The sequence below is a fragment of the Sarcophilus harrisii genome, chromosome 2, assembly GCF_902635505.1.
Source record: "Sarcophilus harrisii chromosome 2, mSarHar1.11, whole genome shotgun sequence".
In the NCBI taxonomy this organism is placed as follows: Eukaryota; Metazoa; Chordata; class Mammalia; order Dasyuromorphia; family Dasyuridae; genus Sarcophilus; species Sarcophilus harrisii.
In genome coordinates, this window is record NC_045427.1 from 253,023,612 (window position 1) to 253,049,232 (window position 25,621).

Sequence of the window (25,621 nt, forward strand, 5' to 3'; positions counted from 1 at the left end):
TATCCTTCACTTCTCCCCCTAAAGACCAAGGCTGATCCTGAGGTCTCCAGGGAACTAGCTTAGATGTTACAATTCTCCCCTCCCCAAAAGAATGAAACCTCTTTGAGAGTGGGAACTATTTCATTTTTGTCACTGATTACCCAGCATCTACCATATTATTATGGAAATATAGACATTTAACTAACACTTGTTGAATTGAGAATATGAGTACATTCAACATTAAAGAAAACTTTGTTGAGTTCTTAATAATAATATCAGTAGTCATAGGTACTAATGCTCTTCTAAGAAAATGCTTTCAAAGTTTCAACACATCTTCCTCTTTTCTGGAATGAGAGTTAAAATGGATGCATTTACTCCTTTCTTTATTGCCAACCTTTTAGGTGTTAATCAAAGATCTATCCTTGTCCCTCTTCTCTTTTTTCACTATACTCTTTTGGAAATTGCCTTGATCACAACTGCCAGTTCTACAAAGATGACTTTCCTGTCTTTGGCTCTAGTTCTGATCTTTGTCCTGACCACCATACTGGTCTCTCAACTGCATGTCACATTGGTGCTTCAGCATGTCACAAGCAAAGTTGTCTAATTTTTCCATTAAACCTGCTTCTTCTGATTTTTCTCTAGTACCATCACTAACTCATGTTCCTATAACATTACCATTGTCTTCAACGCTTCTCTTTTCTTTGCCTTTAATTAAGTCATTCAATCAGCTGCTAGATCCTGTCAATTGTATTTATACAGTCTCTTACATGTAGTCCAGTTCAGAATCATATAACCAACTCCCTAGTCTTCTACAGTGGTTTTACTACTACTACTGTATTGCAATTTAATAGTTTTCCTACCTCTACTTTTTCTCTTCTCCAAACCATGCTTCATATTGTTGCCAGAACAATGTTTTGTTTTTTGTGTTTTTTTTTTGTTGTTGTTGTTGTTTTTTTTTTTTTTTTGCATAGAATTGATTATTTCTCTTCCCAAATATTTTCAGGGATTCCCTACTGCCACAACGAGGAGCCTGATATATAGCAGGAATATTATGAACACAAGGAGTTTTAGAAGAGACAGCCAAGACTAAGCTGGAATCCAGAAGAATTAGGACTTGAGTGGTACTGTGAAAGGAGAAATTTAAATTATAAATTCAGATTACTTTGTATGCCATTCCAGGCATTTTATAATCTGACATTACACCACCTTTCTCTTTTCTATATGATCTATATATTAGCCATGTGGGTCAACTCTATGGTTCCTAAACCAACAATGAACTTTCATACCTTTCTGCCTTTGTGTGTGCTAATATACCTGAAACTCCCTAGCAGGAGAAGAGTGAATGAATATTAATCATTTATACTCTGGCCAGAAACTCTGAGGGTTTTCCTCTCCCAAATTTATTTATTCATTTATTTAGATTTTTTTTAGACTAGGTAAAAGAGGAGATCCTTTACCTCAATTGCTACTTAGCTTTAATCATTGAATCAAAGTGAGACCTGTTGAATACTTTAAAAAAGTATTTAAAAAAGTATTTGGCTTAAAAAAAGGCCAAAGTTTCCTATTTCATCTAGGGCCAGCTTCAGTCCTCTGGATCTATATCTAGCCACTGGATTCAGATAGTTCTAGAGGTGAAAGTGAGGTAGATGACCCTGCATAGTCCTCCCTCATTTAAATCCACTTGCATGTCATGGTATCATCTCCCTCATGTCATGATCCTCTTTGAGAATAATGGACAAACCACAACCACAACCTGGAACTGACTCCCACTCTTAACTTTTATTTGTCAAATAACTATTTATATTTTAAAGTCCAACTAAAATGCCATATCCTTGGGGAATTGTTTTTTAATCTTCAACTAGCTACAATCTTTCCCCTCATAACTCATATAGCAGTTTAAAATTTTTCTTGAATGTACTAGTTACATAATGTTGTGTATTATTTATTTTGGTGTCATAGGAACTACTAAAACTGTTCATTCCAGCTCAAGGAATTTGTCTTGTCAAGATTTCGTATCTCATACATTGTTTTTAAACACAATAGGTACTTAACATATGATGGTTGATTAGCTGAAAGTAACAGTCACCATCAAAATATAGGTCTGGAGAGACTTACATGAACTAATGCTAAGTGATGTGAGTAGAACCAAGAGATCATTGTAAACAGCAACAACAAGATTTATATGATAATCAATTCTGATGGATGTGGCTCTTTTCAACAATGAGGTGATTTAAGCCAATTCCAACAGACTTGTGATGGAAAGAGCCATCTGCATCCAGAAAGAGAACTGTGGGGAATGAATATGGATCACGACATAGTATTTCCACCTTTTTTGTTGTTTGCTTGCTTTTCTTTTTCTTATTTTTTTATCCAATTTTTCTTGTGCAGCACAATAAATGTGAAAATATGTATAAAAGAATTGCATATGTTTAACATATTTGATTACTTGCTATCTAGAGGAGGGAAATGGAAGAAGGGAAGGAAAAAATTTGCAACACAAGGTTTTGCAAGAGGGAATGTTGAAAATTATGTTTGCATGTATTTTGAAAATAAAAAGCTGCTGTGCAGCAGACAACAAAAGAACAATTTATAAAGAAGTAAAGAAAAAATGGTCATTCATGAATATAATTTCTTCTACTAATATATATATATATATATATATTTTTTTTTTCCCCCCTTGATCTTTATTCTAATAAAGTTTGATTCCTCCCTGATGTTCTGCTGGGCATCTGACAATGTTCTCTTTTGTTTTGTTTTAACTTGTTTAATACTACTTTGCTGCTTTTCTTATTCTGTTTGTTTTTTTAAATAAAATTTTTAAGAATGGCAAAAAAGCTATTGTCAAAAAATCATTCATTAAGCATTATTATGTCCTGGATATACAAAGATGAGACAGTGGTATCCCCTTTATCAAAGAGTTTACCTTTTAGTAAGGGGATAAGAGTCAATAAGTCAATAAGCCAATAAGCATTTGTTTTGTACCTACCAAGTGTCAAGCACATGACTAAAGTACTGGGGGATACAGAGAAAAGGAAAAAAAGGAAAAAAAACTTTAAAAATGAACCATACAAACTAACAATGAACAAACAATTCCACCATTGTCTGCTCTTGATGAAATTACTCTCCCTTACCAAAAAGAAGGAAAAATACAAACAGGTGGAGGATTAAGAAATATAATGTCTGAAGGTCAAGAATTTCAAGGGAATTAATGAAAAAAAAAATCAAATGAAGGTGGCCTAGCTGTACCAGATCTAAAATTATATTATAAAGTAACAGTTACCCATTTGGTATTGGCTAAGAAATAGACTAGTTGATCAATGGAATAAGTTAGGTTCAAAGGACGAAACAGCCAATAAATTTAATAATCCAGTGTTTGACAAACCCAAAGACTCCAGTTTTGGGGATAAGAACTCACTGTTTGACAAAAATTGTTGGGAAAATTGGAAATTAGTATGGCAGAAACTAGGCATTGACCCACACTTAACACCATACACCAAGATAAGGTCAAAATGGGTTCATGACCTAGGCATAAAGAATGAGATTATAAATAAATTGGAAGACCATAGGATAGTTTACCTCTCAGATCTGTGGAAGAGGAAGGAATTTATGACCAAAGAAGAACTAGAGATCATTATTGATTCCAAAATAGAAAATTTTGATTATATCAAATTGAAAAGTTTTTGTACAAATAAAACTAATGCAGACAAGATTAGTAGGGAAGCAATAAACTGGGAAAACATATTTACAGTTAAAGGTTCTGATAAAGGCCTCATTTCCAAACTATATAGAGAACTGACTCTAATTTATAAGACATCAAGCCATTCTCCAATTGATAAATGGCCAAAGGATATGAACAGACAATTCTCAGATGAAGAAATTGAAACTATTTCTAGCCATATGAAAAGATGGTCCAAGTCATTATTAATCAGAGAAATGCAAATTAAGACAACTCTGAGATACCACTACATACCTGTCAGATTGGCTAGAATGATAGGGAAAGATAACGCAGAATGTTGGAAGGGATGTGGGAAAACAGGGACACTGATACACTGTTGGTGGAATTGTGAATACATACAGCCATTCTGGAGAACAATTTGGAATTATGCTCAAAAAGTTATCAAACTGTGCATATCCTTTGATCCACCAGTGCTACTACTGGGCTTATACCCCAAAGAGATACTAAAGAAGGGAAAGGGACCTATATGTGCCAAAATGTTTGTGGCAGCCCTGTTTGTAGTGGCTAGAAACTGGAAAATGAATGGATGCTCATCAATGGGAGAATGGTTGGGTAAATTGTGGTATATGAATGTTGCAGTATATTATTGTTCTGTAAGAAATGATCAGCAGGATGAATACAGAGAGACTTGCAGAGATTTACATGAACTATGCTAAGTGAAATGAGCAGATCCAGGAAATCATTATATGATATGAACAATGATACTGTATAAGGATGTATTCTGATGGAAGTGGATTTCCTCGACAAAGAGAAGATCTAACTCAGTTTCAACTGATCAATAATGGATAGAAGCAGCTACACCCAAAGAAAGAACACTGGGAAATGAATGTACTGTTTGCATTTTTGTTTTTCTTCCTGTTATTTTTACCTTCTGAATCCAATTCTTCCTGTGCAACAAGAGAATTATTTGGTTCTGCACACATATATTGTATCTAGGATATACTGTGCCATATTTAACATGTATAGGACTGCTTGCCATCTGGGGAAGGGGTAGATGGAAGGAGGGGAAAACTTGGAACAGAAGTGAGTGCAAGGGATAATGTTGTAAAAAATTACCCAGGCATGGGTTCTGTCAATAAAAAGTTATAATTATGAAAAAAAAATATAATGTCTGTTTTTGTGAGATTTCTGTAAAGTACATCATATTTTCTAAAGACTTTTACATTTGAAAATGTCCTATTTCCCTTTTTGATTGCTCTCCAGAAACAAGAGGATGGTTCCTGGTACTTTTCCTCCTACCTTCTAACTTTCCCCATAAACAATTTAAGAATTATTGATAAAATATTGCTGGTTGGGAATGACTTAATATTATTGATATATAAGAAATAATGAGCAGGTTGATTTCAGAAAAGCATGGAAAGACTTACATGAGTCTTCCATGATGCTGAGTGAAGTGAGCAGAACCAAGATACATAGTAACTCAAGATTATGTGATGATAAACTCTGATGGTCGTGGCTCCCCAAAAAACTTTTGATGGAGAAAGCCATCTGCATCTAGAAAGAGGGCTGTGGGAAGTGATTGTGGATCACAACATAGTGTTTTCTTCTGCTTTTTTTCATTTTTGATCTGATTTTTGTGTTGTGTGCAGCATGACAAATATGGAAATATATCTAGAAGAATTGCACATGTGTAACCTATATTGGATTCTTTGCTGTCTTGAGGAAGTGAAAGGAGGGAAAGAGAAGAAAAATTTAGAACACAAGGTTTTGCAAAAGTGAATGTTGGAAACTATCTTTGCATGTATTTGGAAAAATAAAATGCTATCAAAATAAGTAAGTAAATAAATAAATAAATAAAGGAGATGGAGTTCATGGGTGTTTGGAAAGAGGAAGAGAAATTTCAGATATAGGCAATGGAAAATATATATTAGTGGGAGTGATTGGGCTGAATAAGTCAAGGGAGCACAATTTCTCTGGAATAGAATGAAAGGCAGCAGTGTGAAATTAGCCTGAAAAACTAAGTGGAAATTTGATTGTCAGTTACCTTAATCGCTAATATAAGGATTTAAAAATTTTATTCTATAGTTGATGAGGAACCATGGAAAGTCTTTGAGAAGGAAGATAATCTTATTAGACACATTTGGCAGTGGTTTGAAAGGCTATTAGAAAGGATTGGACTAAAGTAGGAAGATCAACTACTTAAAAAGCTGTAGTTCATAATGAAAGATAATCAAAATCTAAATTAGAATACTCTTAGTAGGTAAGGAAAGGAGAGGATGAATGTATCAGATATACTCATAAGGACTTTGTTCTCTGAAACTGGAGAAACTTAGTTAAAAAGGTCTAAAATGTTTTATATTATAAATTATCATCTTTATCTTTCCCCACCCCAAATTCCTCAATATGTTTTCTTAGAATGGTATGTAATACCTATAATACTTGATTACATGTCACTAAATTATTCATGCTTGTAAAATCTTAATTCAATTTAGTTTAAAACTCACTTTAAAGTTTCTGTTGACATTTGTAGGTTATAATTCTTCTCAGTTTCAGGTAGCTTTGAGAATTCCACAAGACAAGGGTGTTGCCTTTTGTTGTCATCCCGGATCTACACCATTAAAAAAATAACAATTTCAGGTATGATAAAAATCAATTACACCTCAGCAAAAGTTTAAAAGAAGGTAAAGGATAATATACATATCATAAATGTTGAGGGAGGTATTTGATGAGATAAGAGATATTCTCTCAAGTCATCCTTGACTTTCCTATCCCTTACCACACAATCAAATCATTTATCATATTCTGTTGATTATGCCTTCACAACATCTCTTATACTTGTCCCCTTTTATCAATTCACTTTTTCAACATACTATTTCAGGCCTTTATCATCTCTTATCTACTGTAACAGTGTCACTGATTTCTGGAATTCATCCTTTACATAATTGCCAAAGTAATGTGTCTAAGACAAAGATCTGACCCTAATTAAAAAACCTTTATTTACTTTCTATTGTTTCTAGGATAAAATACTGACTCCTAAGGCTCTTCACAATCTGACCAAAATTTAACCTTCTCAGACTTATTTCATGTTCTACCTAAAGTGGAGTACCCTGAATTTTATGTGTTGGATTTTACATTGAAATATTTCCTAGTTTTCCTTCACTGTATTCCCTTCTGACAGATGATATATTCTCTATGAAATGATCACTAATTGCTACAGATGAAAGTGTTTTGTTTTGGTTAAATTTTACAATAATATTTAAGTGAAGAGGGAACCTCTCACTCCACTCTACCATATATTCCACATGCACATTTTCCCCTTATGAATATTCTCCCCAGACTTTAAGGGAAAGGACTTGTGTCATTTTGTATCTTTGAATTCACAGTATCTTTTACAAGTAGATACTTTATATCTGTGGAATTGAAGAATAAATGATCATTAACTTATCAATGAAATGTGTTCTAAATATTTATTTTCAAGTTGATTATTTGGAAAGCATAATGAATTTTATTTTCCCATAGAAAATGGCTCTTAGGTCAACTAATGAAATCTTATTTTGAAGAGGCCATATGGCACTGGTAATAGTCTAGCTGGATTTCTGGAGTTAAGTAGAACCAGGTTCAAATGCCTCCTCCAAGACTTGCTGTCCATGGGAATGTCTTCAACCTCCCTCAACCTCAGCTTTCTTATTTGTATAATGGAGAAAATAATCTTATAGGTTGATTTGGTAGTGATGAAAATTAAATGTTCATGTATATAAAGTATTTTGTAAATCTTAAAACATTATATAAATGTTTATTTTTATTATATACCTAAAATATACTCCACCAAATTCTACTTTGATGCCACATTATAACATAGTGATACCATGTTTTGCTATTGGAACATAAGCACTGAAAGGTCCTATAAAATTAATATTTTGAGTAAAGAAATAATAATAATAAACCATGTCTGTCATCCAATGACCTGCCTAGTAAAATACAGAGAAGCTCATCATTAACAAAATGTAGCCTCTGATTGATTTTTGTTTCTTTGGTTACAATAGGCATATGCCTATGGATAATGTACTGAGATGCAGGGAAAAAAGATGGAGCCAAAATCATGGAGTAAAGTCTAGGACTTGCCTGAGCTCTCTTAAATTCCCCTTCAAATAAGATTAAAATCATTTCAAAATGAATCTGAAACAACATAATCAACTAACAGATGAGATGAAACAACTTTCTAGCCCAATCAGTAACTAAGTAAAAGATGAGGATAAGTTCTCCTATAAAGAATAGGAGAATATTGTACACAGCAACAGCAAGATTGTGATGATCAACTCTGACAGACTTAGCTCTTCTCAGCAATAAAGTGATCCAGGAAAATCCCAACAGACCTGGGATGAAAACAATAGCCTTATCCAAAGAAAAAACTATAGAGACTTAATGCAGATTGAAGAATACACTATTTTTCCCCTTTTTGTTGTGATCTTTCCTATAGAGGGTCACAGACAGTTGGGGAACTCTGGGTGAAGTATAAGACCCTTCGGTCCAGAGGGAACCTACTAACAATGTCTGGTTCGGCTCCCCCATCTTCCTTCCCTAAGGGCTCTTGGCCTTCCTGAGAAGTCAGGAGCTGGTGACAACCTGTGTTATAGTTGAAGCAGAGTGATACAAAGTGGCAAAGAGACAGCTACATATAATAGCAAGTTGTTTATGTGGTACCACATGTATAGTATATAGTTAGCGCATGTACAGTATTGCTCTGGTTATATAAGGGTATTAGGGTATATAAGGAATTAGGGTATATAAGGAATTTGGAATAAACAGACTTCACATTTGACCATCCACATGAGTCCCACTTTATCACTCCTCTTCTAAGACCAAGGATTCAGTCTGCACACAACTCTTTCCCTTTTGTTTTGATTGTTCATTCACAACATGACTAATTTGAAAATATGTTACATACATAACCTATGTGTTTTGTTGGGGAGGGAGAAGAGAAGAAGGAAGGGAGAAAAAAATTAGAACTTAAAATCTTATAAAAAGTGAATGTTGAAAACTATTTTTACATGTAATTGGAAAAAATAAAATAGTATGAAGTGAAAAAAAATAGAATTTGGAAAATGGAATCTAATGATTCCATGAAACATCAAGAGATAAGATAAAATTAAAAGAATAAAAAATGAAGAAAATGTGGACTATTTCATTGGAAAAACAACTGACACAGAAAATAGATCCAGTATAATATTTTTACATGTAGAAACAAGTTGTTTTTTGTTTTCTTGTTTTTTTTTAGTTATACATGTACATTCATTTTTTTTCACGTTTTCTCATGAATCATGTTGAGAGAGAAGAATCAGAACAAATGGGAAAAACCATGAGAGGAAAAAAAAAACAGGAGAAAAAGAAAAAAGTCAACATAGCATATGTTGATTTATATTTAGTGTCCACAGTTCTTTCTCCAGATGGGGTTTTCCATTCAAAGTTTATAGGGGTTGTCTTGGATCATTGAATTGCTGAGAAGAAGCAAGTCCATAATAGTTTATCATTACACTGTTGCTGTATATATTTTCTGTGTTCTGCTTGTTTCCCTCAGCATTAATTTATGTAAATCTTTCCAGGCCTTTCTAAAAATCAGATTGTTCATTATTTTTATAGAACAATAATATTCCATTACATTCATATTGCATAACTTATTCAACCATTACAACTGACGGGTATTTACTCATTTTCCAGTTCCTTGCCACCAACAAAAAAAGAGCTGCTCCAAATGGTTTTGCACATGTGGGTCCTTTTCTCTCCTTTATGATTTCTTTGAGATACAGACCCAGTAACAGCACTACTGGATCAAAGAGTAAGCAAAGTTTTATAGCTCTTTGGACATAGTTGCAAATTTCTCTATAGAATGGTTGGATAAGTTTGGCGTTCCCGTTTTCCTACATCTTTTCCAATAGTTAGCATTATCTTCTGTCATTTTAGCCAATCTGATTGGTATGAAGTGGTATCTCAGAGTTGTTGTAATTCCTCCACTCAATGATGATTTAGAGCATTTTAAAAAATATAACTGTGAAAAAATGTTATGGTTTCATTTTCTTCATCTGAAAATTGTCTGTTCATATCATTTCATCATTTATCAGTTGAAGAATTATTAGTATTTTTATAAATTTGATTCAGTTTTTATATAGTTTAAAAATAAAGCCTTTATCAGAAACACTAATTGTAAAACTTTTCTCCAACTTTCTACTTTCCTTCTAATCTTGCCTGCATTGGTTTTGTCTGTGCAAAACCTTTTTAATTTAATGTAATCACGGTGGTCCATTTTGCTTTTCATAATGTTCTCTAGTTCTTCTTTGGCCATAAATTCCTCCCTTTCCCAAATATCTGATAGGTAAATTATTTCTTGCTCTTCCAATCTGCTTCTTGTATCACTCTTTATGCCTAAATCATGTACCCATTTTGACCTTATTTTGGTCTGGTATGTGAGATATAGGTCCCTATTGAGTTTCTGACATATTGTTTTCCAGTTTTTCTAGGAATTTTTATGAAATAATGAATTCTTATCCCAGAAGATGGAGTTTAGGGTTTTATTAAACACTAGATTACTACAGTCATTGATTATTGTGTCATGTGTATCTAATATTCCATTGATCTACCACTCTATTTCTCAGGCAGTACCATATGGTTTCGATCAGGATATATGATTTAAGAATTATTGTAGTATCTGAAAACTATGACTGAAAAAAGAGCCTGAACATTTTATTTCAAGAAGTTATCAAGGAAAATTTCCACAGATTCAAAAGATGAAACAAAAATACAAAGAAACCATCAATTACCTCCTCTAAAACAAAAACTCCTGGGAATATTATAGCTAAATTTTAGAGCTCCCAGGTCAAGGACAAAATATTGCAAGCAACTGGAAAGTAACAATTGAAATGTCTGGGAGCCATAGTCAGGATTACACAAGATTTATCAGTTTCTACATTAAAGGATCGGAAGGCCTGGAATGTGATATTCCAAGAGGCAAAGGAGTAAGGATTACAACAAGAATCACCTAATTAGAAAAATTAAGTTTAATCCTTCAGGGGAAAATGGATATTTAATGAAATAGAGAACTTTTAAGCATTCTTAAAAAAAAAAGATCACAGTGGAATAGAAAATTTGACAAGAGAAGCATAAAAAGGTAAACAGGAAAGAGAAACCAAAAGGGATTAAATAGTTAAACTGTTTACACCCCTATAAGGAAGATCTTGCTTGTAATTCTATAAAATGGAAGCAGTATGGATTGTGTGATTTAGACATAGCAATACCATTAGTAAATTGGAGGATCATGGAATAGTTTCAGCTCTATAGAGAAGGGAAGAATTTATAACCAAATAACAGGATATAAAATGGATAATTCTGATTGCATTAAATGAAAAAGGAATTGTACAAAGCCAATGCAGCCAAGATTAGAAAGGAAGAAGAAAACTGGGGAAAATTTTTATAACAAGTTTCCCTGAGAAAGGCTTCATTTCTCAAATATAAAGAGAACTAAGTCAAATATATGAGAATATGTCATTGCCCAGTTGATAAATGGTCAAAGTTTTTGGAAGAAGAAATCAAAGCTATCTATTGTTATAGAAAAATGTCCTAAATCATTATTAGAGAAAGGCAAGTTAAAATAACTCTGAGTTACTATCTTATGTCTATCTATCTGATTGGCTAATATGACAGAAAAGAAAAATGATAAATGTTGGAAGGGATTTGGGAAAATTCAGACACTAAAGCACTATTGGTGGAATTGTGAACTGATTCAACTATTCTGGATAGCAATTTGGAACTATATCCAAAGAGTTATAAAACTGTGCATACTTTTTGACATGGCAATACCAAAACTGGGTTGTTATTTCAAAGAGATTTTTAAAAAAAGACTTATAGGTACAAAAACATTTGTAGCAGCTTACTTTGTGGTGGCAAAGAATTAGAAATTGAGGATATATTCATCAATTGGGAAATGGCTAAACAAATTGTAGTATATGATTATGATGATTAAACACTACTGTGTTTAAGAAATGATGATCAGGATGCTCTCAGAAAAACCTAGGAAGACTTACATAAACTGATGCAAAGTGAATTTAGCAGAACCAGGAGAATAATGTTACACAGTAATAGCAATATTATACAATGAACAATTGTGAATGATTTAACTCTTCTAAGTAACATAAGACAATTGCCAAGGACTTATAATAATAATAATAAAAAAAACTGAGGGATTCTGAATACAGATTGAAGCATACTTTTTAAACTTTATTTTTCTAGAACTTTCCCCCTCCTTTTGGTTTCTATTTTATTTCACAACAAGACTAACATGAAAATATATTTTGCATAATTGCATGTGTATAATCTATGTGAAATTTCTTGCCTTGTCCATGAGGAGGAAGGGGAGGGAAGAAGAGAATTTGGAACCAAAAATTAAAAAGAAAAGTTAAAATTGGTATTACATGTAATTGGAAAAAATATTAAGCTGAAAAAAGAAAGAAAAATCCTGTAAAATGTAAAAGAGCCATTCCTTCTTTCTGGCCCTTTCTCTCTACAATATGACCTAATAAACTTCTCTAAAACTTAATAATGCAGAGGGAATAGCCAAACAGATGAACCATGGATCCTAAAAACACTACAATATATAATATACAATGTAAAAAACAGTACTACAGAATCAGCCACTCAATATTCAATATTTCTGCAGGAAAATGCAGTGATATATCTCAGAGATAACCGCCTTTCCAAGTTATTGGTAGTGCTTCTCTTGGCCTACATTCTTCAGGCCAAGTTGAGGTAAGGGTATAGTCCAGTCAAATTTTTCCTATCTTTCCCCTTCTTTTAATTTTTCCTTAATGTCTCTCATTTGATTTTTAAATTCTCTTTTGAGTTCTATAAATTCTCTCTGAGAAGGGAGACATTTCATGTTACTCTTTAGGGTATTTTTACTTCAGTGTTCTTCTCTGAAGATGAATACCAGTGTTCCCTGTTCTAATAAGTTTCCATGGTTGGGGTCTTCTTTGCCAGCTCATTTTTTAAAAATAAGGTATTAATATGAGCATCTCTAATCATAAGGTGGGGGAATGGTGAATCTAGATTCACTTTGGCTCTCCCCTTTCACTAGAAACATCAAAGCAAGATCTATATCCTTCAGCAAGTACCCACAGGTAGCAGCATCCTTGCTCTTCTTCTTCTTCTTCCTCTTCTTCTTCCTCCTCCTCTTCTTCTTCCTCTTCTTCTTCTTCCTCTTTTTCTTCCTCCTCATCTTCCTCTTCTTCTTCTTCTTCCTCCTCTTCCTCTTCTTCTTCCTCTTCTTCCTCCTCTTCCTCCTCCTCCTCTTCTTCTTCCTCTTCTTCTTCTTCTTTCTCTTTTTCTTCTTCTTCCTCTTCTTCTTCTTCCTCTTCCTCTTCTTCTTCTTCCTCTTCCTCTTCTTCTTTCTCTTCCTCTTCTTCTTTCTTCTTTCTTCTTCTTCTTTCTTCTTCTTCTTTCTTCTTTTTTTCTTCTTTCTTCTTTCTTTTTTCTTCTTTCTTCTTCTTTCTTTTTTCTTCTTTCTTCTTTCTTCTTCTTCTTTTAACATTTTTTTATTAAAGCTTTTTAATTTTCAAAAGATATGCATGGATAATTTTTCAATATTAACTCTTGCAAAAACCTTTATTCCAATTTTTCCCCCTTCTCCCCATCCCCTGCCCTAGATAGCAAGTAATCCAATATATGTTAAACATGGTAAAATATATATTAAATCCAATATATGCACACAAATTTATACAATTATCTTACTGCACAAGAAAATCAAATCAAAAAGGAAAAAATGAGAAAGAAAATAAAATGCAAGCAGACAACAACAAAAAGAGTGAGAATGCTATGTTGTGATACATACTCAGGTCCCACAGTCCTCTCTCTGGGTATAGATCACTTTCTTCATCACAAGGTCATTGAAACTGGTCTAAATCATCTCATTGTTGAGAACTGCTCACAGAATTGATCATGGCATAATCTTACTGTTGCTGTATATAATGATCTCCTGGTTCTGCTCATTTCACTTAGCATCAGTTCATGTAAATCTCTCCAGACCTCTCTGTAATCATCCTGCTGATAGTTTCTTACAGAACATTACTATTCCATAACATTCGTATACCATAACTTATTCAGCCATTTCCCAATTGATGGGAAGTGATTCCCATCCACTCAGTTTCCAATTTCTTGCCACTACAAAAAGAGCTGCCACAAACATTTTTGCATATGTGCTGCACTGCTTCTGTATTCAAGGTGTGCTAATTCCTTCTCATTCAGGCCCATGACACAGCACAGCTGGGCCTGTCATTCCTTATCAGTGAATACTCAGTGTTTATGAACTCAGACCAGACTCCTCAAGCTCTCCAGAAGGTGAAAGTGTAGTGGTTCTTGTAGAGATCTCTGCAAAGCCCAGCTAGTCTCAGGGCTCCCCACTTGGTATTTCTGCAGAGCTAACCCAGAGTCATTTGCACTTCACTTGGGTTAATCCTAAACCTGAAGATTTCTTGGGTTATACCAGGAGTACCCCTATTCTGTGCCTCAAGTCTTCTTGGTTTTTCACACCAGTTTATGTTTGTCCTGAGGGGCAAATTTTTTCTATTTGTGGGGGAAATCTGGAGAATTTGAAATTTACTAACCTATTCCACCATCTTTCCAGAATCTTCTCCTATCTTTCCCTTTCTTAAGATTTAAGAATTGGCATGATTTTTACTGATAACACATTCTTTTCTTATGAAGTTTTTTCTTCTTTTTCTATGCCAAAAGATATTAGGATTCAGTTTCCTGTCTTAGAAGCAAGCATAGTATCTGAGGTTTTCTAAGTATATTATCTGCTAATAATGAGGGTATAAAGTTTCCCTATGCTATCTTTGATTCAAAGCATATTTAAATAAAACTTGTCTAATTTAGGATGAAAAACCAGATTCGGGCTATGCATTTATAATACTGCCTATGCAGAATTTTGTAATGAAAAGTAGTTTACAGCTTTTAATTGATCATGAAATCTATAATCAGACATCTACAAAGATGAAGTAGAGAGGGAAGGGACCTCAGAGCCTATGTAATCCAATCAAACTTCTAATTTTATTTATGAAGAAACTGATGACCAAGAATAGATTGTGAGCTCCTTGAGGGTAGCACCTGTCATTTGCATCTTTTTGTATCTCTAGCACTTAGCACAGTGTTTGGAATATGGTAGATACATAGTAAAATGCTTACTGATTTGATTAAATGATAAGCAAATTGCCCTAGTTATAAAGTAAAAAGGATTTGAAAAGGATTTGAATCTATATTATGTGTTCTTGTCTATAGAGGATGAAGGGGCACAATACTCTGAATGCTACCAGAAAATGCAGTGCAAAAGCTGAGAGACCAAAAGAGCATGAAAGAAACAGAAGCATAGCCACTGGATTTTGTCACAGAGACTTGTTCCAATCCTGTAATGACTATGAAGAAAACTAAGAAAATAAGCAACCAGAGGTAGGGAAAAGAGTAGTGTGATCTGCAGTGGAATAGGAGCAAGAAAGGAAGGTAGAGATATAAATTTTAACCAGTAACAGCAGAGAAGTAAAGGAAAGACCACTCCCCCCCCCCCCAAGATGCCACTTAATTTCTATCTTTCTATAGTTCACAAAACAAGATAAACACTTAATTACATGAAAATCTTAATGGAGTATATTCATCAGTGGGCACTGAAATAAATTTTAGAGTTCTTGCACTAGTAATGAACTTCAGCACTTATCTAATCTTTCAGATAATGATCTACTACAAACTTTTCTCCAAACAAATCTCTTCATTAATTTTTTAATTTTGAGATTTTTTTTTAATTACAGAGAAGAGTCTATAGGGTCTGTTAATCATGTATCTTACTGGATTATCTGAAAACTATAACTAAACTTCTAAAAAGTGAAATTTCCCTCTCTGTAGTTTTTAATGATGGTAACAACTCACATACACATAGCACTTTAAGGTTTGCAAAGTGCTTTCCATATGGGACTGGTGCCATCATTTTCCACATTTTTTGAAAGTAAGGCTTAGAGAAATTAAATGGCTCACACAGCTAGGAACTTTCAGAGACAAAATTTGAAGTTAGTTCTCACTAACTCCAAGTTCAAGTCTCACTGACTCTGTTATATTTATATATAAAGATGTTAATATTTATATAGTTTTTATAGATATTCATAAAGTTAGCTATATATTTTTTAAAAATTAAGTCTCACAAAATTTGAAACAAAATCTAAGAAATACATCAACAATAACAACAAAAACCAGCCCTTCTAAAGAAGAGCAAGTCCTCAGTGATTCGCAAACTTTTTCGCTATAGTAGAGGCCTTAAATTTAAACAAAATTTGGCAGAATACTTAGAATAAAATTCTCCAAAATCAATACTTTAGTTCATATTAACAAACAACACAAGGTTCATTTAAAAATAAACAACAACAAGCTTGAGGGACAGCTTCTGGGTGCTTTGCAATACAATTTGAGAAATATTTCAAATCAGATCAAATCATGGATACCTGAAGTATGCATGTATCAAATATGAAGACATTTTGTTCAAGGAGATAGTCAAATATTGGATGAATTTATCTTTATAATTTCTAAAAGAATGAAGATGTAATTCATACTTAGTGTAGTTACAAGCATGCAAATAAAACAGAGGCTACTGTTGAATAGAATCAACACTAGTGGCCAGAAAAAAAAAAAAAAAGAATAATCAAATTTTTCTTCTTCATCCTATCATTCTTAGAATTTCTTCTTCATGCAGACAAAGCATTTCAATCATCATCTGTAGGCTAATAATAGTTTTTACATACCTTGCCAAAGGTCCAACCTAATTCTATTTTATTCATTCCCCACAATTCATGGATATTTTCAGCAAGTCTGTCTCGGATCTTTTCTAGATGTGGAGGCAAAACAATCTAAAGGGAAAGGAAAGGCATTTAAAAATAGATGAGAAACAATTACTATAAATGAATTAACTCTAAGAAATTGTAAATTCTAGCATTTACAATATCCACCATCCCACTTTCCATATTTAAAACAAATTCTCATCCCAAGAGACTTTATAAGAAGGGATATATGCCTTAACAAAAAGAAAATAGCTTATAATGACTATCAAATGAATGAATACATATAAAAGGGTTTTGAAAGAAACTAAAAGGCAGAGGAGATTAGAAAAGAATACATACCAGGAATGAGGGCTGTTAATATATAGTAGTTTAGTTTGTAATAAAGAATAAAGAAGAGTAATGTGAAAGCTCATTTCCCTTTTCAAAAGCTGTAAGTCCCTGACAATCTGTTTTGGCAAAGGAAGTTCCTTTTCCTCAGGAGCTTCCTACACTCATAAAATCACAGGTACTCCAAACAGAGTTAATTATCCAGTTCAGTACAAATAGTACCATATTTTGTTAAATAAAAATGGCAAAATTGTGAAGTGGTTCCACTGTCACTACTAGATGAATGAATGAAAGGTATTTATTAGACATTAATGTCTGTCAGCATTGTGATAAGCTTATGAAAATTGTATGAAGTTAATGCTTTAATTTGACTTTTAAATAAAAAAGCTAGAGTTTCTAAGAGTCAGAGGTAAAGAGAAAAGTACATTTTTGATGATGGTAGATTGGGGTTATTAGCTAAGAAGCTTATTGAACCAGGGAGAAAGTGGACTACGATACAACATTAAGGTATACTCATAATTAGGGAGTATAATATACATGATGTGCCGTCCAAAGAGAGTAAAAAAGAATATGTATATAGATGATAAAAGAATTTTTAAAAATAGTGTCTTGAAAAACAAGAGAGGAAAATAGAAAGTGGTCTATGGTGTCCATGAATGCATTCATTCATTTAATGCAAAATAGAGACTGAGAAGAGAAGAGGGAGAAACAGAGATTGAGGACTCATTGACTATTAGGTTTAACAATTAAAAGATAGTATCTTTAGAGAAAGTAATTTCAATTGAGTGACAAAGTTGGAAGCCAATTTGCAAAAGGCCAAGGAAGGAAATGAAATCAGTGAATATAGACAGATTTTTCAAGCATTTTGAATGAGAAAGGGTAGAAAGATATAGGAAAATAGCTTGACGAGATGAAATTGAGTGAAGTTTTCTGGTTTTGTTTTTGTTGTTTTTAGGATGAAAACGTGAATATTTCTAAAAGTAATAAGGAAGGAACTGGTAGATAGAAATTGTAGGTTTGAGATAGATGGAGTAGATAGGAAATTAGAACAATAACTATGAGTTATTTTGCCCAACTACATGTCAATAAACCTGATAATCTAAGGGAAATGAATACTTACAGAAATACAGATTGCCCAGATTAATATAAAGAAAGTACTTAAATAATCCTGTTTTAGAAAAAGAAATTGAATGAGCCATTAATGAACTTCCTAAAAAAAATCTTCAGAGCCAGATGTATTTACAAGTGAATTCTATCAAACATTTAAGGAACAATTAATTCCAATACTATATAAACTACTTGGAAAAGTAGGAGAAGAAGGAATCCTACCAAATTCCTTTTATGACAGATATGGTGCTGATACTTAAACCAAGGGCCAAAACAGAGAAAGAAAATTATAAACCAATTTCCCCAATGAACACTGGGGAAATCTTTAGATATTGGAAAAGATATTACAACACCTTATTAGCAGGATAATATACTATGACCAAGTAGGATTTATGCCAGGAATGTAGGGCTGTTTCAATATCAGGAAAACTATCAGCATAATTGATCATATCAGTAAGAAAACTAACAGCAATCATATGATTATCTCAATAGATGCAGAAAAAGCATTTGACAAAATACAACACCCATTCCTATTAAAAACACAAGAAAGCATAAGATTAAATGGAGTTTTCCTTAAAATGAGAAGTTGCATCTATCTAAAACCATTAGCAAGCATTCCCAATAAGATCAGATGTGAAACAAGGATACCCATTATCAGCACTATTCTTCAGTACTTTACTAGAAATGTTAGCTTTAGTAATAAGAGAAGAAAAAGAAAGTGAAGGAATTAGAGTAGGTAAGGAGGAAATACAACTATCATTCTTTGTGGCTGATTTGATGGCATACTTGAAGAATACTAGAGCATTAACTAAAAAATTATTAGAAACAAGGAACAACTTTAGCAAAGTTGCAGGATATAAAATAAATCCACATAAATCATTGGCAACAAAAACCAGGGAGCAAGAAACAGAAAGAAAAATCCCATCTAAAAGAAATATAGATAATATAAAATATTTGGGAATCTACCTACCATGACAAACTCAGGAATTATATGAATACAATTATAAAACACTTTTCACACAAATAAAGTTTGATCTAAATAATTGGAAGAATGTCAAGTGTTCATGGGTAGGCCGAGCTCACATAATAAAAATGCTAATTCTACCTAAATTAATCTACTTTTTCAGTGCCATAATAATCAAATTGCCAAGAAATTATTTAACAGAGCTAGAAAAAAATAACAAAATTCATTTGGAAGAACAAAAGGGCAAGAATTTCAAGGGAGTTAATGGGGGGAAAAAAGCAAAAGAGAGTGACTTAGTTGTGTCAAAGCTAAAACCATTTTATATAGCAGCAGTCATCAAAACCATTTGATACTGCTAAGAAATACAGTACAGTATCAGTGGAACAGGTTAGGTTCACAAGACACAATAGTCAATGAGAGCAAGGGATTGTCAACCTGTGAAATCTGTGCAGAAGGGAGGAATTTATGGCTAAAAAAGAACTAGAGAACATTATAAAATGCAAAATAGATAAGCTTGATTACATTACATTAAACAGGTTTTGAGCATGAGCGCATGTGCGTGCACACACACACACGCACACAGAGCAAAACCAAAATGCAGCCAAGATTAAAAAACAAGAAGAAAGCTGGGAAAAAATTTTACACTCCAGATTTCTGATAAAAGCCTCATTTCTAAAATTTATAGAGGATTAACTTAAATTTATAAAAATGCAAGCCATTCCCCAACTGATAAATGGTCAAAGTATATGAACAGAAAATTTTCAGATGATGATATTAAAGCCATTTCTAATCATATAAAAATGTTCTAAACCATAATTGATTAGAGAAATGCAAGTTAAGATAACTCTGAGGTATCACTTCACATACTTCAGATGGGCTAAGATTTCAGGAAAAGATAATGATAACTGTTGGAGGGGATGTGAGAAAACTGGGACACTAATGCATTACTGGTAGAATTGTGAACTGATCCAAATCATCCTGAAGAGCATTTTGTAACTATGCCCAAAGAGCTATAAAACTGTATACCCTTTCATCCAGCAGTGTCTCTACTGGGGTCTATATCCAAAAGAGATTATGAAAGAGGGAAAAGGAACCACATATGGAAAAATATTTGTAGCTGCCCTTTTTGTGGCAGCAAATTTATACTCCTGGGAATATAAACTCCTCTTACTCTTGCTATCAGGCTATTATCAATTTCTTTAAAGGAATTCAATAGTTTTTTGGCTATATTTCCTCCTCAAGTTGCTGGCAAAGAAAATTACCCTCCAACTATCTTCCCTTCTACTCAAATATACCTTGCTTTTTCTAACCACCTCCAGTCCATGCTATCTATTTCCATTTCCCAAAACTATAGGCAGGTATATATAGTAAAAACACAAATAACACTAATTAATGATAGCAAATCATATGTTAACAATATGAGTAGAGGAATCAAAATACCTGAGACAATTCCCCAACATAACAACGACTAGAACAAAGATCTTGCCTATATATATAGACTGCCGCCACATGATTTTAACCTACCTGACTGGTGTCTATAGGGCATGGGATGAAGGAGGCTTGAGAGAGGAACCGTGTAGTGCCCAACAAATCCCTAATTCCTTCAGAATCACGTTTATATTCTTTGACAGGCTCCAATATCATCTTCTCTTTTGGAAGTAAGGCTTCATAGCAGGGGGCATAACCAGATGGAGGCAAAAACTTAAACTCTCCATGACGTCCACCCAGAAGGAAACGCACCCTATATTATTTAAAAAGACCAGACAAAAAATAATGAAAAGCACTAAGGATATATGAAAGAAAACAGACAAAAATCTGCAAATAACTTTGACTGAAAACCACTAAAGCCATAAATTTCAAGCAATTAACATTTCACAATGTACAATAAAATACTAGAGAAATTCATTCTTATTTAGCTGAAAGATAAGAGGACAAGGAACACAGAAAAGTAGAAGGAGCAATGAATTTAGAGTCAAAGGTCAGAGATTTTGGCTAATGACCTTAGACAAATCACCTAAACTTTCTGGGTTTAGGCTTACTCATTTTTCAAATGAGAAATCTGGCTGTGAAATTACAATGATCAATTCTGAATTCAGAGAAAAACTGAGATAATTCATTACACTTTCAGTAGAGTTTAAAGAAAGAGATGGAGAATATGTAATATACACTATTAGACACATTGAGGTGTTGGACCAATTTGCTTAACTGTATTTTTTTTACCTCTTGGCTCATAAAATATGGGATTAGAGAATGAATATATATGTAGAAACAAAAGTGTCATGAAGAATTGAAACAAGGTATAAAGATCTAAAATTGGGAGTTTGTAAATATATAATTTTACAAATGATATGAATTTAAATGATATATAATTAAAATTAATTAATACAATTGACAACCTAATAGAATAAAAACAACAAAGATGCACCAGCTTTTTAAAAACCTTTGTTGTACCACAGAAATTATTTATATCATTGACAATAATTGTAATGAAGGGCTTAAACAACAACAAAGTTTTGAAACTAATATACTCTTCCTACAACTGAAAGGCATTTAAGTTTGCTGGAAATACATCTGGAGAAAATTTCAGAAATGTATTCTATTATTGTAGGCAATAACAAGTGTGTGTGTGGAAACTTGTTTAAATAAGGGTTTTTAATTAAAAATAGTTCAAACTAAGTTATCAGGAAATGATATTAAAGTCAAAATGTTAAATGCATTATTTGAATACTGCAAATAAAAGAACCTCTCTATTTCTTAAAAGCCAGAATCAAACTAATAAGCATCAATTTAACATGGCTCCAAAAATTTGAAAATCAAGGAAGTGAAGTACCTATCAAGGAAGATAAGTACCTATATCATCAGTACAGAGGGACTAAGTCTTGTTATTTCCCAGCCTATTATTTTCAGACCATCAACTCCAGCACTTCCCCTTAGGTAACCTAGATTCCACCTTAGTCCTTCAGTTCTGGTAGGGGAGTTTTTGCCTTATCTTGGAAGGGCCCAGGCCTCCTAGACACTTCTCTGTGGTTCTAAGCCATGAGTTCTTAATAGGACTATAGCTTCTACTTGTTCCCTACCTGGACTCCACTTCTGAAAGATGAGTTTTTGTCACCGCCAATACACCCCCTTCAAATTCTTTTTTTTTTGTGTTGGGTATCCATTAGAAAGTAAGTTTCTTGAATGAAGTAAGATCCTCTTGCTTGTCTATGTATCTCCATCACTTAACACGTGCATAGAACATGATATTTAATAAATTTTCATCCCTTCTTTATTTCCTTCTTCCTTCCCTATCCTTTTTTTCCCTACTCTCCCTTTTCTTCCTCCTTCTTTCCTTCCTTCCTTCCTTCCTTCCTTCCTTCCTTCCTTCCTTCCTTCCTTCCTTCCTTCCTCCTTCCTTCCTTCCTTCCTTCCTTCCTTCCTTCCTTCCTTCCTTCCTTCCTTCCTTCCTTCCTTCTTTCCTTCTTTCCAGAAATTAAGAAGCGGTTTTAGGGATATTCTAACATAAAATGTGGGATTAGAGGATGAATACATATGTAGAAACAAAAGTGTCATGAAGAACTGAAACAAGGTATAAAGATCCTCCAGTGAGGAAGGGACATTCTGTCATCTTAGACAATTTACCAGGTATGAGATGAAATCTGATTTGTTTTGTTATGTATTTTCTCTTCTTAATAGTGATTTGGAACAATCTTTCCTATATTTGTTAAAGTTTGCAACTCTTTTGAGCTTTTATTATTCATCTTTTGACAGCTTATCTAATAAAGAAGAGTTATTGGTGTGATATATTTGTTTTAATTTCCTATGTATATTGGATGCCAGGGTTAAAGCAATATTTGACACAAAGATGAGGTTTTTCTTATATTCTTCTTGTTCATAGATTATTTTCATGCAAAAGTTTTTCAAATTCAAAATGATCATTTTACATTTTAGAACCTCCTCCATCATCTATTTTTTTTGGCCAAGAATTCTTTTCTGGTATAATGTGAAGGGTATTTAACCTCATTTTCTTCTAAGTTTTCCATAACATGACCTTTAATCAGAATAATCTTTTAAATGATCTTTCTTATTGCTATACATTTTTCAACTCTCCATTTCTTTTATTAATGCCAAAAGATTCATTCTGAACCATTATTCTCTGAACACATAATTCCTGTCAAAGAACTTCAACAGTTTCACAATGCTTACTGAATAAAGTATATACACTCTGGTCCCTGACATTCAAAATCTTTTAAAATATGTTCTTAAGTGATCCATGCTTAATGACTTACATCATATGATTCTGTATGATATTATGTGTACTTTAGTGTAATTGGACTATTCTCCAACTCCCATTGAAACCTTATCTTCTTCCACTGTATTCTCATTAACATTCACTGCTGGAATAGATTTTGGATCTGTAAGCTAATTTTTCCATTTCTATCCAATGACAGGCCTTCCTTCCTTTCTTTAAGTCCAACGCTGATGTTACCTATATCATGAACTCTGACACTTTCTCAATTCACTTTCATTAGTTGAAAATAATATTTTTCTCCTCAAATTCATCATAAACTTTTATTTAGATGTTTTCTTTGTTCTAAGACTATAGTGAGCTCAGATTGGATTGGATGTTCTCAAGGATGAAGTTCCAATATGAAAACATAAATATTCAAATAAAGAAAGAAAAGTAAAAATGGTCTAGAGACACTAATAACATTTGAACTCACTGACCAATTAAAATTTAATAAGATACATAAAAAAGATTATATTAGAATACTGAGGACAAATATACAGGAATGACATGGTATCATAAAAAGAATAAAATTCTAAGCTCAGAAGCTAAAATATGTAATCAATTTTAAGGGCAGCTTTTTTTGTTTTTGTTTTTATTTTGGGGGGAAAGGAAGAAAATTGAAGCAGGGTCAAGACTTCCATTTTGAGTAAAATAGTCAATTTTAACTGAAAACAAGTCAAATCTGATATTTTCTCTTCTGAATACTTATCTTTTCTGAAGTATCTGTTGCACTTAATATTGTTGATTACCCTCTTTGGCTGGACTCTCTTCTCTGTTTTTTAATATCACTGTTCTCTCCTGGTTGCTTCCTACCTGTGTAACTCTCCTCCTTATTCTGTTTGCTTCATTTAAGCTCCCTAATATATTCATTTTCTCTTCCCTTTTCCTCTTCCTTTCTCTTTCTTCCCCCCTCCTCCTCCTCTATTCCCTTGGGTTTGTCATTTTGATGCAGATAATTCTGTGATCTATATATCCAGCCTAAAATTGTCCCCTAAAGGTCAAGTCTTCATCACTAATTGACTATTGGGAATTTAAAATTAGATGTCTTAAACTTGAATGTTCAAAATTGAATTCATTATTTTTCTATTTGAATTCTCCTTTCTTAGCCCTAGAGAGACTTACATGAACTGATGTTGGGTGAAATGAGCAGGACCAGGAGATCATTATATACTTCAACAACAATATTATATGATGATTAATTCTGATGGATGTGCCTCTCTTCAACAATAAGATGAACCAAATCACTTCCATTTGTTCAATAATGAATAGAACCAGCTACACCCAGCAAAAGAACTCTGGGAAATAGTGTGAACAACTACATAGCATTTTCAATCCTTCTGTTTTTGTCCACTTGCATTTTTATTTCCTCACAGATTAATTGTACATTATTTCAAAGTCCGATTCTTTTTGTGCAGCAAAATAACTGTATGGATATGTGTACATATATTGTATTTAACATATACTTTAACATATTTAACATGTATTGGTCTACTTGCCATCTGGGGTAGGGGGTGGGGGGAAGGAGGGGAAAAATTGGAATGAAAGGTTTTGCAATTGTCAATGCTGAAAAATCACCCATGCATATATCTTGTAAATAAAAAGCTATAATGATAATAATTAAAAAGAATAAAAAAATAAATTCTTCTTTCTTCCAAACTGGCACAAGTTGGTACTTAATGCGTGTTGATTGATGGATTGGTGGACATAATGAGGCATTTCAGAGTAAAAGACAGTATAGTGTTGAAATGGTTAATGATAGTCATATTTGAGAAGGAAGGAAAATAAATCAGAGAGAGAGAATGCATAGAGGAGACTAAGAAAGGGAAAAAGGACCAGAGGATATATTTTTGTTGTTCAGTTATTTCAGTTGTATTCAACTCTTTATGACTTCTTTTGGGTTTACTTGGCAAAGATACTGAATGGTTTGCCATTTTCTTCTCTTGCTCATTGTACAAATGAGGAACTGAGGCAAACAGCATTAAATGACTTGTCCAGAGTAACACAGCTAGTAAATGTCTGAGGACAGGTTTGAACTCATGCTTTCAAGCCCAGTACTCTATCTACTATACCACTCAGCTGTCCAGATGTCATAAAATTTAGGATCTTCATGATTTGGATACAGAACTGACCTTTTAAATTCACAAATTTGGAGACAAAATATGATTATGTAACAGAATTTAGTCATAATTAACAGCATTTTTAGATACAAAACAAAATTTTTTTTTGATATTTAACATCCTTCAATTCTTTCTTCCTCTAAAATCCTACTTTGATCATTTCATCATGTTATGGGGTCAACATGGGTTCTCAGGATTTTATCAAAAAAATACAAGTTCAACTGTAAAAATGTTGAGTAGAGCTTGATGATCTACTCTGTGCAATCCTCCAAGGCCTGGTTTGGGGAAAATTAGATTATAGGAGCATACTGTCAGATAAAGGAA

At 33.1% G+C, this 25,621-nt stretch overlaps 1 protein-coding gene across 4 annotated transcripts in view; it reads right to left on the reverse strand.

Annotated features, from left to right (window-relative positions):
• The window catches only part of RYR3 (ryanodine receptor 3), a 708,417-nt gene that overhangs the window by 291,009 nt on the left and 391,787 nt on the right, over positions 1 to 25,621 (reverse strand). For all 4 annotated transcript variants that reach the window (XM_031952023.1, XM_031952026.1, XM_031952025.1 and 1 more), the window contains exons 20-22: positions 20,435 to 20,651; positions 16,477 to 16,581; positions 6,160 to 6,263 (exon numbers count right to left, since the gene is read on the reverse strand). In XM_031952023.1, coding sequence (XP_031807883.1) covers positions 6,160 to 6,263; positions 16,477 to 16,581; positions 20,435 to 20,651 — 426 coding nt within the window. The remainder of the gene's footprint in view (positions 1 to 6,159; positions 6,264 to 16,476; positions 16,582 to 20,434; positions 20,652 to 25,621) is intronic.